This window comes from Hypomesus transpacificus, chromosome 9, assembly GCF_021917145.1.
Source record: "Hypomesus transpacificus isolate Combined female chromosome 9, fHypTra1, whole genome shotgun sequence".
Classification (NCBI taxonomy): Eukaryota; Metazoa; Chordata; class Actinopteri; order Osmeriformes; family Osmeridae; genus Hypomesus; species Hypomesus transpacificus.
Genome location: NC_061068.1, coordinates 4,130,863 through 4,142,796, shown reverse-complemented (window position 1 = coordinate 4,142,796; position 11,934 = coordinate 4,130,863). Strand labels below are relative to the sequence as shown.

Below are 11,934 nucleotides of genomic sequence, written 5' to 3'. Positions count from 1 at the left end.
GAGGGGAGGGGACAGTGTAATACCAGGCTGAGAGGAGGGGACAGTGTAATACCAGGCTGAGGGGAGAGGACAGTGTAATACCAGGCTGAGAGGAGGGGAGGGGGCAGTGTAATACCAGGCTGAGAGGAGGGGACAGTGTAATACCAGGCTGAGGGGAGAGGACAGTGTAATACCAGGCTGAGAGGAGGGGAGGGGACAGTGTAATACCAGGCTGAGAGGAGGGGACAGTGTAATACCAGGCTGAGAGGAGGGGACAGTGTAATACCAGGCTGAGAGGAGGGAAGGGGACAGTGTAATACGAGGCTTACAGCTATGTCCACCACAGAGCGATGAATGGACAACCTCAGAGCTGCCACAATAACAGAACAACCTTGAGATGAGCTTTGTCATCATCAGTCCTCACAGACTGCAAACGGTCGAAAAACTGGCATATTCTGCGAGAGGGACCAGTCCAAAACGGCAACAATCAATAATAATGGATTTTATTTGTGTTTTCTGACTTGGTTTCTGCATGGTCTGGGTCTCTCTGGTCCCTGGGCAGGGCAGGGTGGGGTGGGGCGGGCAGGGACAGAGGACCGACACGGCGGGGCAAGGTGGGCCTAATGGAGCAGCCAATCCAATAAAGCTTCCTGTCTGCAGATAAAACCCCCTCCTTCACAAGGTCAAGGACAGGAGGCAGCACGCAGCTCAGCTCCACCTGCCTCGGCCCACTGCCTCACTGCATCAACCTCTTTGTAAAGGGAGAGCAGGCATGGCAGGACGACACATGCGACACTCTTCTGATTCCGGAATGCCAGCATGCCATCTCAAATCACCCACGAGGCGGCTCCATGTCCAGCTCTGATTGGTTCGGTGTAAACAAGCAGAGCCGGTGTAATGTCAGGTGTTCTTCAGGGCAATGTTGCAGGATGTTTGTATAAAAGGGCTGGGCTTGTGTCTCTCTCTGGCTACCCTGCTGGTCTCTGGCCTGGGTCTCTAGATGAGCTCAGCTCAGCGCCCCCATCAACAGAAACCTCCTCCCCTGGCAGAGTGGGACACTCCCAGGCAACAGAAGCAGTCCATCACACTGGGATTGGATATTAGGAATATCTTAATCAATGTCAATCACATTCACATGCATACACACACACACACACACATACATACACACTATGTGTGTGAATCACTGGGGATCAGTACAGAAACCATTGAGAGAGAAAATGTAGTGTAAGACTTTTTTCAGCTCAAGTGTTTTGTATCTTGCTGATTAAAAGAAAAAACATTTGTATTACCATAGCAGAATAAGAAGGTTCTGCCTGTACCGTAACCATGGTTACCATGTTATCATTGATTCACGGAGACAAGAGTGTCCACGGGGCTTCCGAGCGCGTGGTTCGTAACCTGGGCAACAAGAGGATTGTGTGTGGATGTGCATGTGTGTTGAGGGGGGGGGGGGGGGTCCCCACAAAGTAAATCCTCTCTGAAGATGGAAACGAGGCAATAGTAAGATAAGTTCCTCATTTGTGAAGCAGTCAACAGCAGACCAGCAGGGTGATTGATATACCCTGGAGTATTTCTTCTGCAAAGTGAGGGCTGGAGAGTGCTGAGTGGGCATTCTGCATGCTTATTCCACACCGGTAGAGATCTATTGGGCCTCAGTGGTAGGGTTGGCAGCGACACACACACACACACTCAGACACACTCAGACACAACACACAGGGCTCGGGTGGATGATGATGAGAGGGTAATGGAGGATCGTCATCGGTCACATGTGAGGGTGGATGGTTAAATCACAGTGATGTGTCAGAAGGACGACGCCGGCCTGCCTCCTATCCAACCTTCCTTCTCTCTATGCTGGGTGGTGGGTGGGTGGGTGGAGGGGGTGGTGGTGGGTGGGTGGAGGGGGTGGAGGGGGGTGGGGGGGTGGGAGAGGCTCTACCCAGCCTTAGCCTCAGTTCCCCCCAATCTCATTCAGGGGTGGAAAACATGTCTGGATTGGGTCGAGTCAAGTGGGGGGAGCTGCTGGGGGAAGGAGGCGGAGTCTGCTGGGGGAAGGAGGCGGAGTCTGGGGATCCCACTGATGAGTCAGAGGCAGACACTCACCTGACGGAGCGGATTCTTAATGACACGCTCATTTCCAGGCGGCGGCCATGACGGACAACCAATCTGCCAAACGAAGAGATGCCAGCTCGACCTGCAATCAGCACGGATCTATCTATGGAGCGCTCACCACCTACTCAACCAACACTAACACATAAAACGGTTCAGCTGCAACACGAGCTATTACAGGGCCTGCCAGTCCTATTTCCCCTGGATGCCTTTTTCACACACAGCAGTAAGCCCAAGTACAGTGGAACTGGAAGCTAACGGGCCTGCTTGATAAGATCAACTGTCGGGAAGAGAGCAGCTTTAATATGGAGCACAGGAATACTGATCTGGGAGAGGAGGTTTTACAGGACTTAACGTATTCCAGAACCTTCCCCAGCCAATCTCCTGTGGGCCTTTTCACTTATCTACACAGCCGTGAGAGGGATCCGATTCCATAAAGATGGAACATATATGTTGAGTGAGCGTTCTATTCTAATCTGTTCATTGTACCTGGTCCATGGGGATGAGCGAGCCTGATCTGCACTCTGGGGGAACAGGTGTCACTGTGATGCACCTTAGTGCTGCTGTCATTCCTCCCCGGCTGCTCCACTGGACTCAGTCTGGGGACATCTGACTGAGACACACACACACGCACACACACACTGCAAACACACACCCTTTTAGAGATAAAACCCTCAACACGACTTCCTCAGTCGACAGTCTCCTCAGCCATGTCACAGACAGAACTGTTGAACCACTTGAGCTTGGTTACATCGACACACCAGTTGCTTTCCACTCCCCGGCCCCACACCGTGGCCCAGTACGCTGGTGCTACAGAACGAGCATGGGGGGATTCCGCTGGTGGGCCTGGAGGAGGAGACCTTAAATAATGCAAAGCATGTGTATGCCACACTGACTTCAGCCCTTGAAGGTCACTGACAGACAGGAGATGTTTGATTGAGACATGCCGGCCAAACACTCTTTGAATAACACTACCATCTGCAACAAGGTGTTTCAAACATGTCTGCATCCATTCCAATGGCATGGTACAGGACGAACAACACCAGACAATGGCACCCTGGGGGGAATTGATCTAACGGGGGTGGAGAGAGGGGAGAGAGAGAGGGGGAGATGGAGAGAGGATGAGAGAGAGGGGGGGAGAGAGAGAGGGGGGGGGGGGGGAAAGGTGTGTTGTGCCCATACAGACCTAGTTGTCTGTGTCTCATTGTGGTCTTGACGAATGAATGAAAGCTTGTCTAAATGACCGCCTGATCAGAACTTAAGAACAGGGACAAAAGAGACCTTCAGGCTTCACTTGCAACAACAACGTCAACAGGCCACGACTCTACTGTTAACAAATCACATACACTCATATGACCTCTTTGTGATACAGCTTGTTACAAGCCAATATGCTACGAGATCATAAATAGTTTCATCACATGCAGACTGGACAGAGACGGAACTCTAGAATCTTCTCAGTTAACTTCACGGTTGATGTCAACCACATGAAACAACACTGGAAAAGTAGTTTTGCGCAATGCACCTGTAGCAGCGTGAAGACATGTGGGGCTTGGGCAAATGACAACCTTTGTTGACCGGCGCCACTCCTCAGGACAGTCTAGGTCATTTAAAATTCCAATCACACACATCTGTCATCCGACACGGTGGCGGCAGCCAGCGGCAGCCAGACAGACAAGCACCAAGACCAGTGCATTGTAGCATCCTACCTTTCAGCACCACCACTTCGGCATTGGCAGCCTCCTCGTTTCTGTTAGCCGAGCTGGTCGTGGGCTCGTCTCCCTCAAACAGCTGGTTCACCTCGCCCTGGATCTCTCCGCCACACCGGTCTCCGTCGCTTTTGGAGAAAGCGGTCACGGTAAACCTCTGGCTCATGGTGTCACCGGCAGCCTCGTCGTGGAGAGACGAGCGGCGGGTCTTTTATCCTCTTGTATTGGCGCCTCCCGGTGAAGGAATTCACCGAGGATGATGAAGACACAGACAGATAGGCTATTTTATCAGCTACACACGAGGTTTCTTGAGACTCTCTAAAGAGGGTCTTGGTGTCATTCACCAGTTTTTCTAACGTTGACAACAAGTGCCCTACCGTCTACGTCTAGTGAGGAACTGCGGCTTTCGGTGTTCACTAGATGTGATTCTGGAATCAAGCGCTATCTCATCAACCGGTGTCTGGACGCCGCTGTGCATCCAGGTCCTAGCGCCCGGGTTCGGCAGGTTACACGCCTGGGGATGATGGGAGCTTGACTAAACGCTAGACTAGACAGGATATAGACTCTCAATGCCCTACAGATGTGTTCTTTTCGGCCTCTATATTATTTATGTCTCTGTCTCCCCAAGTCAAGCTATGTGAGCTTTGTTTACTGTAGATATGTTTGGGAAAAATATTTAACAGCATTGTGTAGGATTATATTTGTCAAGGTAATTAGATAACCTGATTTCTGTTAAATAATCCTATATAGCTGCCTTGAACCATAAAAAAGCATTCCGTAATCTACTATTTAGGCCGATAGATTTTCCGTTTCCCGTAAATTTCCCTGTTTCCCGTGGACCGCACGACCCCAGGAATACTGTTTAAAAGCTTAGTTTTCCCCATTCTAATTGTAAACGGAAAATCCTTTATCAAATCAGATTTCCAAATATGTCATGGTAACATCAGTTCCCAGCACATTCAATGACTTAAACCCTTTCTCATGTAACACAACAATGATCAAATGAACATGGACACAACATTACACGTACACAATGAAAATACACGAGCATAAACTGTAAACCCGTATGCTAATCAGCACAGACTGTAAGCCAATAGGATGACCGTCTCCTCCGGTGGCAACAGTAGCCTACTTGTCAACATAGGAGAGGCTAAAGTCTCTGTTAAGTAGCCATGATCTCTAGCTGGGAAAACATTAACCATAAACACAGTTTTATTTTTGAATTACAAAAATGTAGCCTAATAATTTTGTATTCGTTGAAAATGATTATATGCTGTTGTTAGAAATGTCCACTTCTGAACCTGGACCGTTGTACCATCTATTGGCTTTGGATAAACACATCTCAATTAAAATAGAATAAAATAGAATAGGCTATATAGAATATAATTGAATATCTATATTGTCATTGTAAACTGTACAACTAAATTGGAGGCAATCCTCCTCAGGTGCACTGATTAAAAGATAATAAAATAAAAGAATACAAGAACACAACATCAACATCGTCTCAAACATGACTACAAGATATGGCCGGGTAACCCACATCATTTTTGTGGACTTTGTAACATCATTTCGGCTAATCGTTGTCATCAATTTGTATTCAATATAGTTCAAATGTAAATTAAATGTAAATTAATACATTCATGTAGCCAGATTAAGTGACCGCGGTGACCCCAACCCCTGGGACGCGATCACGTGATCCTGCTTCTGAACACATGCTCGGTTGAAGTGAACCAGAGGTTGGACAACTTGAATATGCTTCTGGGGCTTTCAGTGTGAGCCTTTGATTTGTAGAGAATATTTTTTGTATCGTCCCGCTGTTTGGATCCATAGTCAGAAGGAAGCAAGGCCTAACGACGTGCTGTGGGCTATTTGTTTTATTCAGCTTTACGAAAACTTAGTCTAAAACTCCCGCAGTCATGTGAACCTTTGGACCCAAGTAAACCACAATAGCCGTAGCTTAAAATTTAGCGTTAAAAGGTAGAAGCTTGTTATCAAGCTTCGTCAAACTTCTACCGTGTCAAGTTTGTAACTGGGATCTTTCGTTTTATTTTTACATCGTTACGCTGGAACTTTAAAAGAAAACCACGGACAGCCACTTCAGCGAAACGGTAAGAACCTTCTTTAGCGACAGATGTTTAATCGTATCAAGTAAGCATCAAACTATTTCAATTTTCTTTGTGAACTATATTGACTACAAATTGATGACAACGATTAGCCGAAATGGTGTCCGACCATATCTCAGACATCCCAACTTGCAGAGACTCATTTCCGGGAGGTGTCTCCCGGAACTTCCGGGAGACTTGGGATGTCTGATATCTTGTAGTCATGTTAGAGATGATGATGATGTTGGTGTCTAACATCTAGCCTGTCATTCTTTTTAGTCATGCAGCTGGTGATTAGACGTTACCGTCCATTGGACAAGGACGCTGTCTTGGTCCTTTTCAGCGACGGCATCCTGGAGCATATCGGACCATCGTTCCGCAATGCTATGACCCGGCCGCTGTACCTGGTTATCACCCTGGGTCTGTCTGCTGTTGGCCACCACCTGGGAGGGGGGGCCCCGCTCTGTGCCCTGCTGCTGGCGGGGGCATGGGTGGCGCTGGTCTACTACTGCTGTTATGAGCTATACGACAGCTTTGTCAGAGAGAGGCTGCGTACAGACATGCTGGATATACCTGGCTGCTACCTGAGTCAGCCAGACAACTGCTTCTGGGTGGCGGAGGCTGAGGTGGATGGAAGGTCGGAGGTCATGGGTATGGTGGCCGTAGTGGCCAAACAGAGCGCAGCCGAGGGAACAGGGGAGCGGTATGGGGAGCTGTTTAGGATGATCATCTCATCATCGTGCCGACGGATGGGCCTGGGTTCCAGATTGGCTCAGACGGTCATCGACTTCTGCAAGGAGCATGGCTTCTCCAAGGTTGTCCTGGAGACCAGCTCCACCCAGACGGCTGCTGTGGCCCTTTATAAGAAGATGGGATTCACGTGTGTCCACACACACAGAGAGACGCATGCTCCTGATTGGATAACTAAGCTATCAGGAGTTCATATTCTCAAAATGGAGAAACAGATACAGGAATAAGACTGGTGTGGGGTTAATGTTCATCCATGGTCTTACGTGACTCACTGAACCTTGCAGTTGTCAAGGGAGTTTGACTAGAACGTTTTCTCATTTGATATGTAACCTGCCGTGTACTCCAATGTGCTGTATCATCAGCATCAATCAATCATTCATTTAGCCAGTAATGAGCATATACATATATTTCACTGTCAAAGTAGAAAGGACAAATTCATCACTTGTAAACATGAAAGATACATACAGGAAATAGAACCACATCAGACAGGCTATTAAAGGGTTGTTTTGATTTTATCCTGAAACCATTATCGAACGAACAAACTAGACTATCATGCTGAGTGTCTGGGACTGACCAATTTTGAATGCATCTTCCTTTTGTCTTCCAAAGGCATCACTTTGGTTCTTATCACAGCGAGATGAAAGCCGGTGATTGGCCTATTTTGATTTGTATCCTTTCACACTTCTTCTATACTGTTGTTATTTCTCTCACAACCATAGTTGTGTCCTCCACCAGTCTCCAAACTTGTTTTTTTTTAAAAACAAAATGGCACTGTAAGGCATGTCTTCTATTTTTATAATAAACCTTTTATCTTGTGTTTACTGGTTCTCCTCATACATATCTTTCACACACTGGTAAGATTACACTGATGCTGTATTCACGTTGATAAGGATATTACTGTTAACAGGAGAAACACATGCTATATGCTTTTTAGATTTTTTTTATTATTAGTTCTTAGGATTAGTTAGACTACTGTATTTTTCTACTTTTTAATTAAAGATCCGTATATGTTGATTGTTTGCACCTTCCGGCCACAGTAAATTCCAAGTTTGTGTAAACCTACATGGCGAATAAAACCAAATTTAGATTCTATGGATGGATATTGGCCAACATGGATATGTTGTGCCTTTATGAAGCACTCAATGATTTACCTCCCTCTTAGATTTGTCATAGTCTGTTTATGATACAGGTAACCGTATTTACACACAGTGGAAGGAATCTATGAACTATTTAGGGACCCAGTGACCTTTAACTCCCACACTTGGAAGAAAACGACATTAAGGTACCATGTTGGTAAGAGATGAGGCTAAGAATGACTTGAATAAATAAATCTATGTAGCGAAAGAGCACCTTTTAAGGGCACACTGAGAACATCCTGTGGCATGCTCTCCGCAGTAGCAGGTAACGCGCTGGTCTTGGGCTCATGGTTGGACACATAGTCATGGCAATATTGCAGCTCCACTCTCTGAGCTATATATAGGGGATGAGCGTAAGCAGAGGCTACATTGTTGTCTTTTGTAAGTTTCAAGTAAGACAGGCCACACACGAGCGTTTGAATTTCAATCTGGTTTATGACAAGGGCCGGGTTCGCAGAGCGTTCTAGAGCGCTCTTCGAACGTTCTTAAGAAGTTCTTAGCGTTAAGAGCTTCTTAACGAATCTGGGAAATCCGGCCAATGACGGAAGACACATTTCTATCCTGCATATTTTTTTCCCCTTGAAGCAGATAAATGAAGTGGTGGGACTCGTCTCAGCTCTCAGTCTGGGTGTATGAGTTATTCTGAACGATACTACAGCACATGCAATACTATTCTGTGAAAACACAAGGTACATCATGGTTCTCCAGCTAGCTACTACTTGCTTACTGTGCAGTTAGTCATTGTAAGCAGACCAATCCAAGCACAACAAGAAAAAATTCTATCAAAGTCAGAAAATAAATGATTAATAACGAGCTGTAAACTGTTGAGGCTTGCTACAAGGACTGCTTCATGTACTGATGTGAAAGAAATTTGTCATTTGTACAATGAAGGCGTTTTAAAAGAAGTTTACAGTTGGCTAAAAAGCTTGATACAATGAATGTTGATTCAACTCCTTTGGCATAGAATCCACCTCTAGTTTTATGACACCTAACTAGGAGACGTGAAGTCTAGGACACAAGAAGTCTGGGTGACCTGGAAGAGTTCTTATCACCTGGGGGGAAGACAGTTGGTCTGAAGACAATGTGGATTCAACTGTATTGTTCTGAGTAGTTAACCAATAACAGAAGAGATTTGGTATAGCTGCATGTCTGTAGGATGGACCAATGACTTTTGAGAACTGTCGTATCTATAAAATGGTCTATTGAAGAATTTTCTTGGGGAGGTTCAGGCCCATCAGCTGGGTAGTGCTAGTGGGCTGGATTCTTCCGGTCCCATTCTAGAATTCTAGATGGAGCTGTGTGGAATTGTCTTTGTGTTATTATCTTATGTTTGTGTGTCGATGATGTTATGTTGGTAACGTTATTATGACTTCACCCGACTTCAGCTTCAATGATTATCTCAAAAACTTCCACGACAACTGCCCCATCACAACAAGAAGGTCCTGGATTCGATGTCCTGGGGCACTGTTCGGTACTCCTCTCCTGGGCCTTGGTTTGTGCTCGCGCGAGTTTCCTCTGCAAAGATCCCCAATGTACAGTCAAAACATGCAGAACAGATGGCTTTCCTCCCCACGGCATGCACCCAGGGACGAGCCCAGGGACTCAGCCTCCTCGGGGCGCTGCTGGTGTGGCTGCCAGTGCTCCTAGCTGCCCTGGAAGGAAGGAGAACAGAGTGGGACAAAAGCAGAACCAAGGCATGCGTATGTGTGTACTCCTCCCTCCTTGCACGCGCGTGTGTGCGCGTGCCACGTTAGTGATATTACAAAACGGAGTCTTTTCTTACACAGCTAACCTTTGGATCTGAACTGGAGACATTATCACCAACAAGCACTAGAGGGCATACTCAAGCTCAGTTCTTTCTCGCTTTCACATCTGGGTTTAATCAATTTGTTTACCTCGACAGCAGTATGAAGACATTATGGCAACACATAAAGAAGTCATCTTATTCAAGACAGTTGACAGGCCTCTTGTTTTATCCTCTACCCAGCAGAAAGGAGAGAGGGGGGCAGACCCTCGTGGGCTCATTGAGTGGGAGGTGACTGCAGAATTAAAAGCTCTGTGAAGGGAAGTCTTGGGTAATAATGAAGACACAAACACTACACCATACTCCCATCCATTGGACACATCTCAAACTCATCTACTAATAAAGAAACTGCTCAAGAATTAGCACAAGTACATGTCATCCTTCATCTACACAGCACAGCGCCACCTACTGAATTGGAAAGGAACTAACACCCAACCATCCTTTATTTATTTATTTATTTTGACAGGCAGTTATTGTTTGTTTCTTTGCATCCACATTAGCTCACCTTACTGACAATGACAAAATAATGTAACTGTAGATGGTCAATGTGGTCTCGGCTGTAATCAATAAGGAACTAAATAGGCTCTTGTTTATTGGGGGGAGACATCTCAGATTTTTCTAAATGCATTCCGTACGGTCCATACAATCAACTTTAAATTCAGTCAGAGATTCTCAATGGTCCAAATTGTCCACAGGGTTGCTGTTGGAGTAAAGGAGTAGCTGTTGTTATCCTTCCTCCACTGGCTACTCATCACCCCCTAGTGAGCTACCAGAGAATAGCATTACCCCCACTCGGCTTGAACGCAACCAACACCTGGCATATGTTTCCAGGTTGTCTACACATTATATTTCAGGTGAATGACCCTAAAGCAGCCCAAAGCAAAGAGAAAGTTGGGAAACCAAGAGTAAACTCAAGCTGTGCTATAACACTTGGCAATGTTTTTGTTTGCTCTCTCGTCCCCCTCACCTCTATCTATCAAGGCATCCAAGTTCAGAACTTGTTCAAGCCAGGGGGACAGGATGACAATATCGAATCTGTGTCATTGGGCAGGTGACTGACAGGACAAACACATGAACCCAGCTACCGTAAAAGGCCCGTTGGAAGGTAAACACATTGCATGTGTCCACACAGTGTCATCTCCAGGGAGAGGCAGCAGTGGGTGGAGAGCTGGTTCTGGATCAGATCCCCAGCTTGTCTTTATCAAAGAGCCAAACTGGGCCCAGATCAGCCATCCTGTGTTGCTCCCATGTTGGTCTGTGGACAAACCAATGTCCTCACAACTTTGTACTTTGACACTGGAGGGTGGAGAGGAGGTGAGGGCACCTGGGAGGCCAGGCTGAAGGACAGAGCAGCTGAAAGACAGTGAGTCTAGAGGGCAACCGGAAGGTAATGCTGAAGGGGGTTGTGAAGGGGGAAAAGGTAGCCGGGGATGCTGTAGAGCCTGGAGACTGGGTAAAGGGGGCACTGGAGACTGGGTAGTGGGGGCACTGGAGACTGGGTAGTGGGGGCACTGGAGACTGGGTAGAGGGGGCACTGGAGACTGGGTAGTGGGGGCACTGGAGACTGGGTAGAGGGGGCACTAGAGACTGGGTAGAGGGGGCACTGGAGACTGGGTAGTGGGGGCACTGGACACTGGGTAGTGGGGACACTGGAGACTGGGTAGAAGGGGGCACTGGATACTGGGTAGTGGGGGCACTGGAGACTGGGTAGAGGGGGCACTGGAGACTGGGTAGTGGGGGCACTGGAGATTGGGTAGTGGGGACACTGGAGACTGGATAGAGGGGGCACTGGACACTGGGTAGTGGGGGCACTGGAGACTGGGTAGAGGGGGCACTGGAGACTGGGTAGAGGGGGCACTGGAGACTGGGTAGTGGGGGCACTGGAGACTGGGTAGAGGGGGCACTGGAGACTGGGTAGTGGGGGCACTGGAGACTGGGTAGAGGGGGCACTAGAGACTGGGTATAGGGGGCACTGGAGACTTGGTAGTGGGGGCACTGGACACTGGGTAGTGGGGACACTGGAGACTGGGTAGAAGGGGGCACTGGATACTGGGTAGTGGGGGCACTGGAGACTGGGTAGAGGGGGCACTGGAGACTGGGTAGTGGGGGCACTGGAGATTGGGTAGTGGGGACACTGGAGACTGGATAGAGGGGGCACTGGACACTGGGTAGTGGGGGCACTGGAGACTGGGTAGAGGGGGCACTGGAGACTGGGTAGAGGGGGCACTTGAGACTGGGTAGTGGGGGCACTGGAGACTGGAAAGAGGGGGCACTGGAGACTGGGTAGAGGGGACAATGGAGACGGGGTAGTGGGGACAAAGGAGACTGGGTAGTGGGGACACTGAAGA

The 11,934-nt window shown here is 47.8% G+C and overlaps 2 protein-coding genes across 2 annotated transcripts in view; one reads left to right on the top strand and one right to left on the bottom strand.

Annotated features, from left to right (window-relative positions):
- slc12a5a (solute carrier family 12 member 5a) overlaps nucleotides 1-3,960 on the bottom strand; it is a 41,545-nt gene extending 37,585 nt beyond the window's left edge. The window contains exon 1 of the mRNA XM_047025443.1: nucleotides 3,795-3,960. Within this exon, the coding sequence (XP_046881399.1) occupies nucleotides 3,795-3,960 (166 nt within the window). The remainder of the gene's footprint in view (nucleotides 1-3,794) is intronic.
- A 1,546-nt stretch (nucleotides 3,961-5,506) lies between these two features.
- Nucleotides 5,507-7,457, top strand: nat8l2 (N-acetyltransferase 8-like 2). Its single transcript, XM_047025602.1, has 2 exons — nucleotides 5,507-5,902; nucleotides 6,176-7,457. The coding sequence occupies exon 2, from the start codon at nucleotides 6,178-6,180 to the stop codon at nucleotides 6,871-6,873; it is 696 nt and encodes a 231-aa protein (XP_046881558.1). The 5' UTR covers nucleotides 5,507-5,902; nucleotides 6,176-6,177; the 3' UTR covers nucleotides 6,874-7,457.
- Nucleotides 7,458-11,934: the final 4,477 nt, after the last annotated feature.

Bases quoted from the DNA above. Each gene is read 5' to 3' on its own strand.
- nat8l2 (XM_047025602.1), top strand. From the start codon at position 6,178: ATGCAGCTGGTGATTAGACGTTACCGTCCATTGGACAAGGACGCTGTC.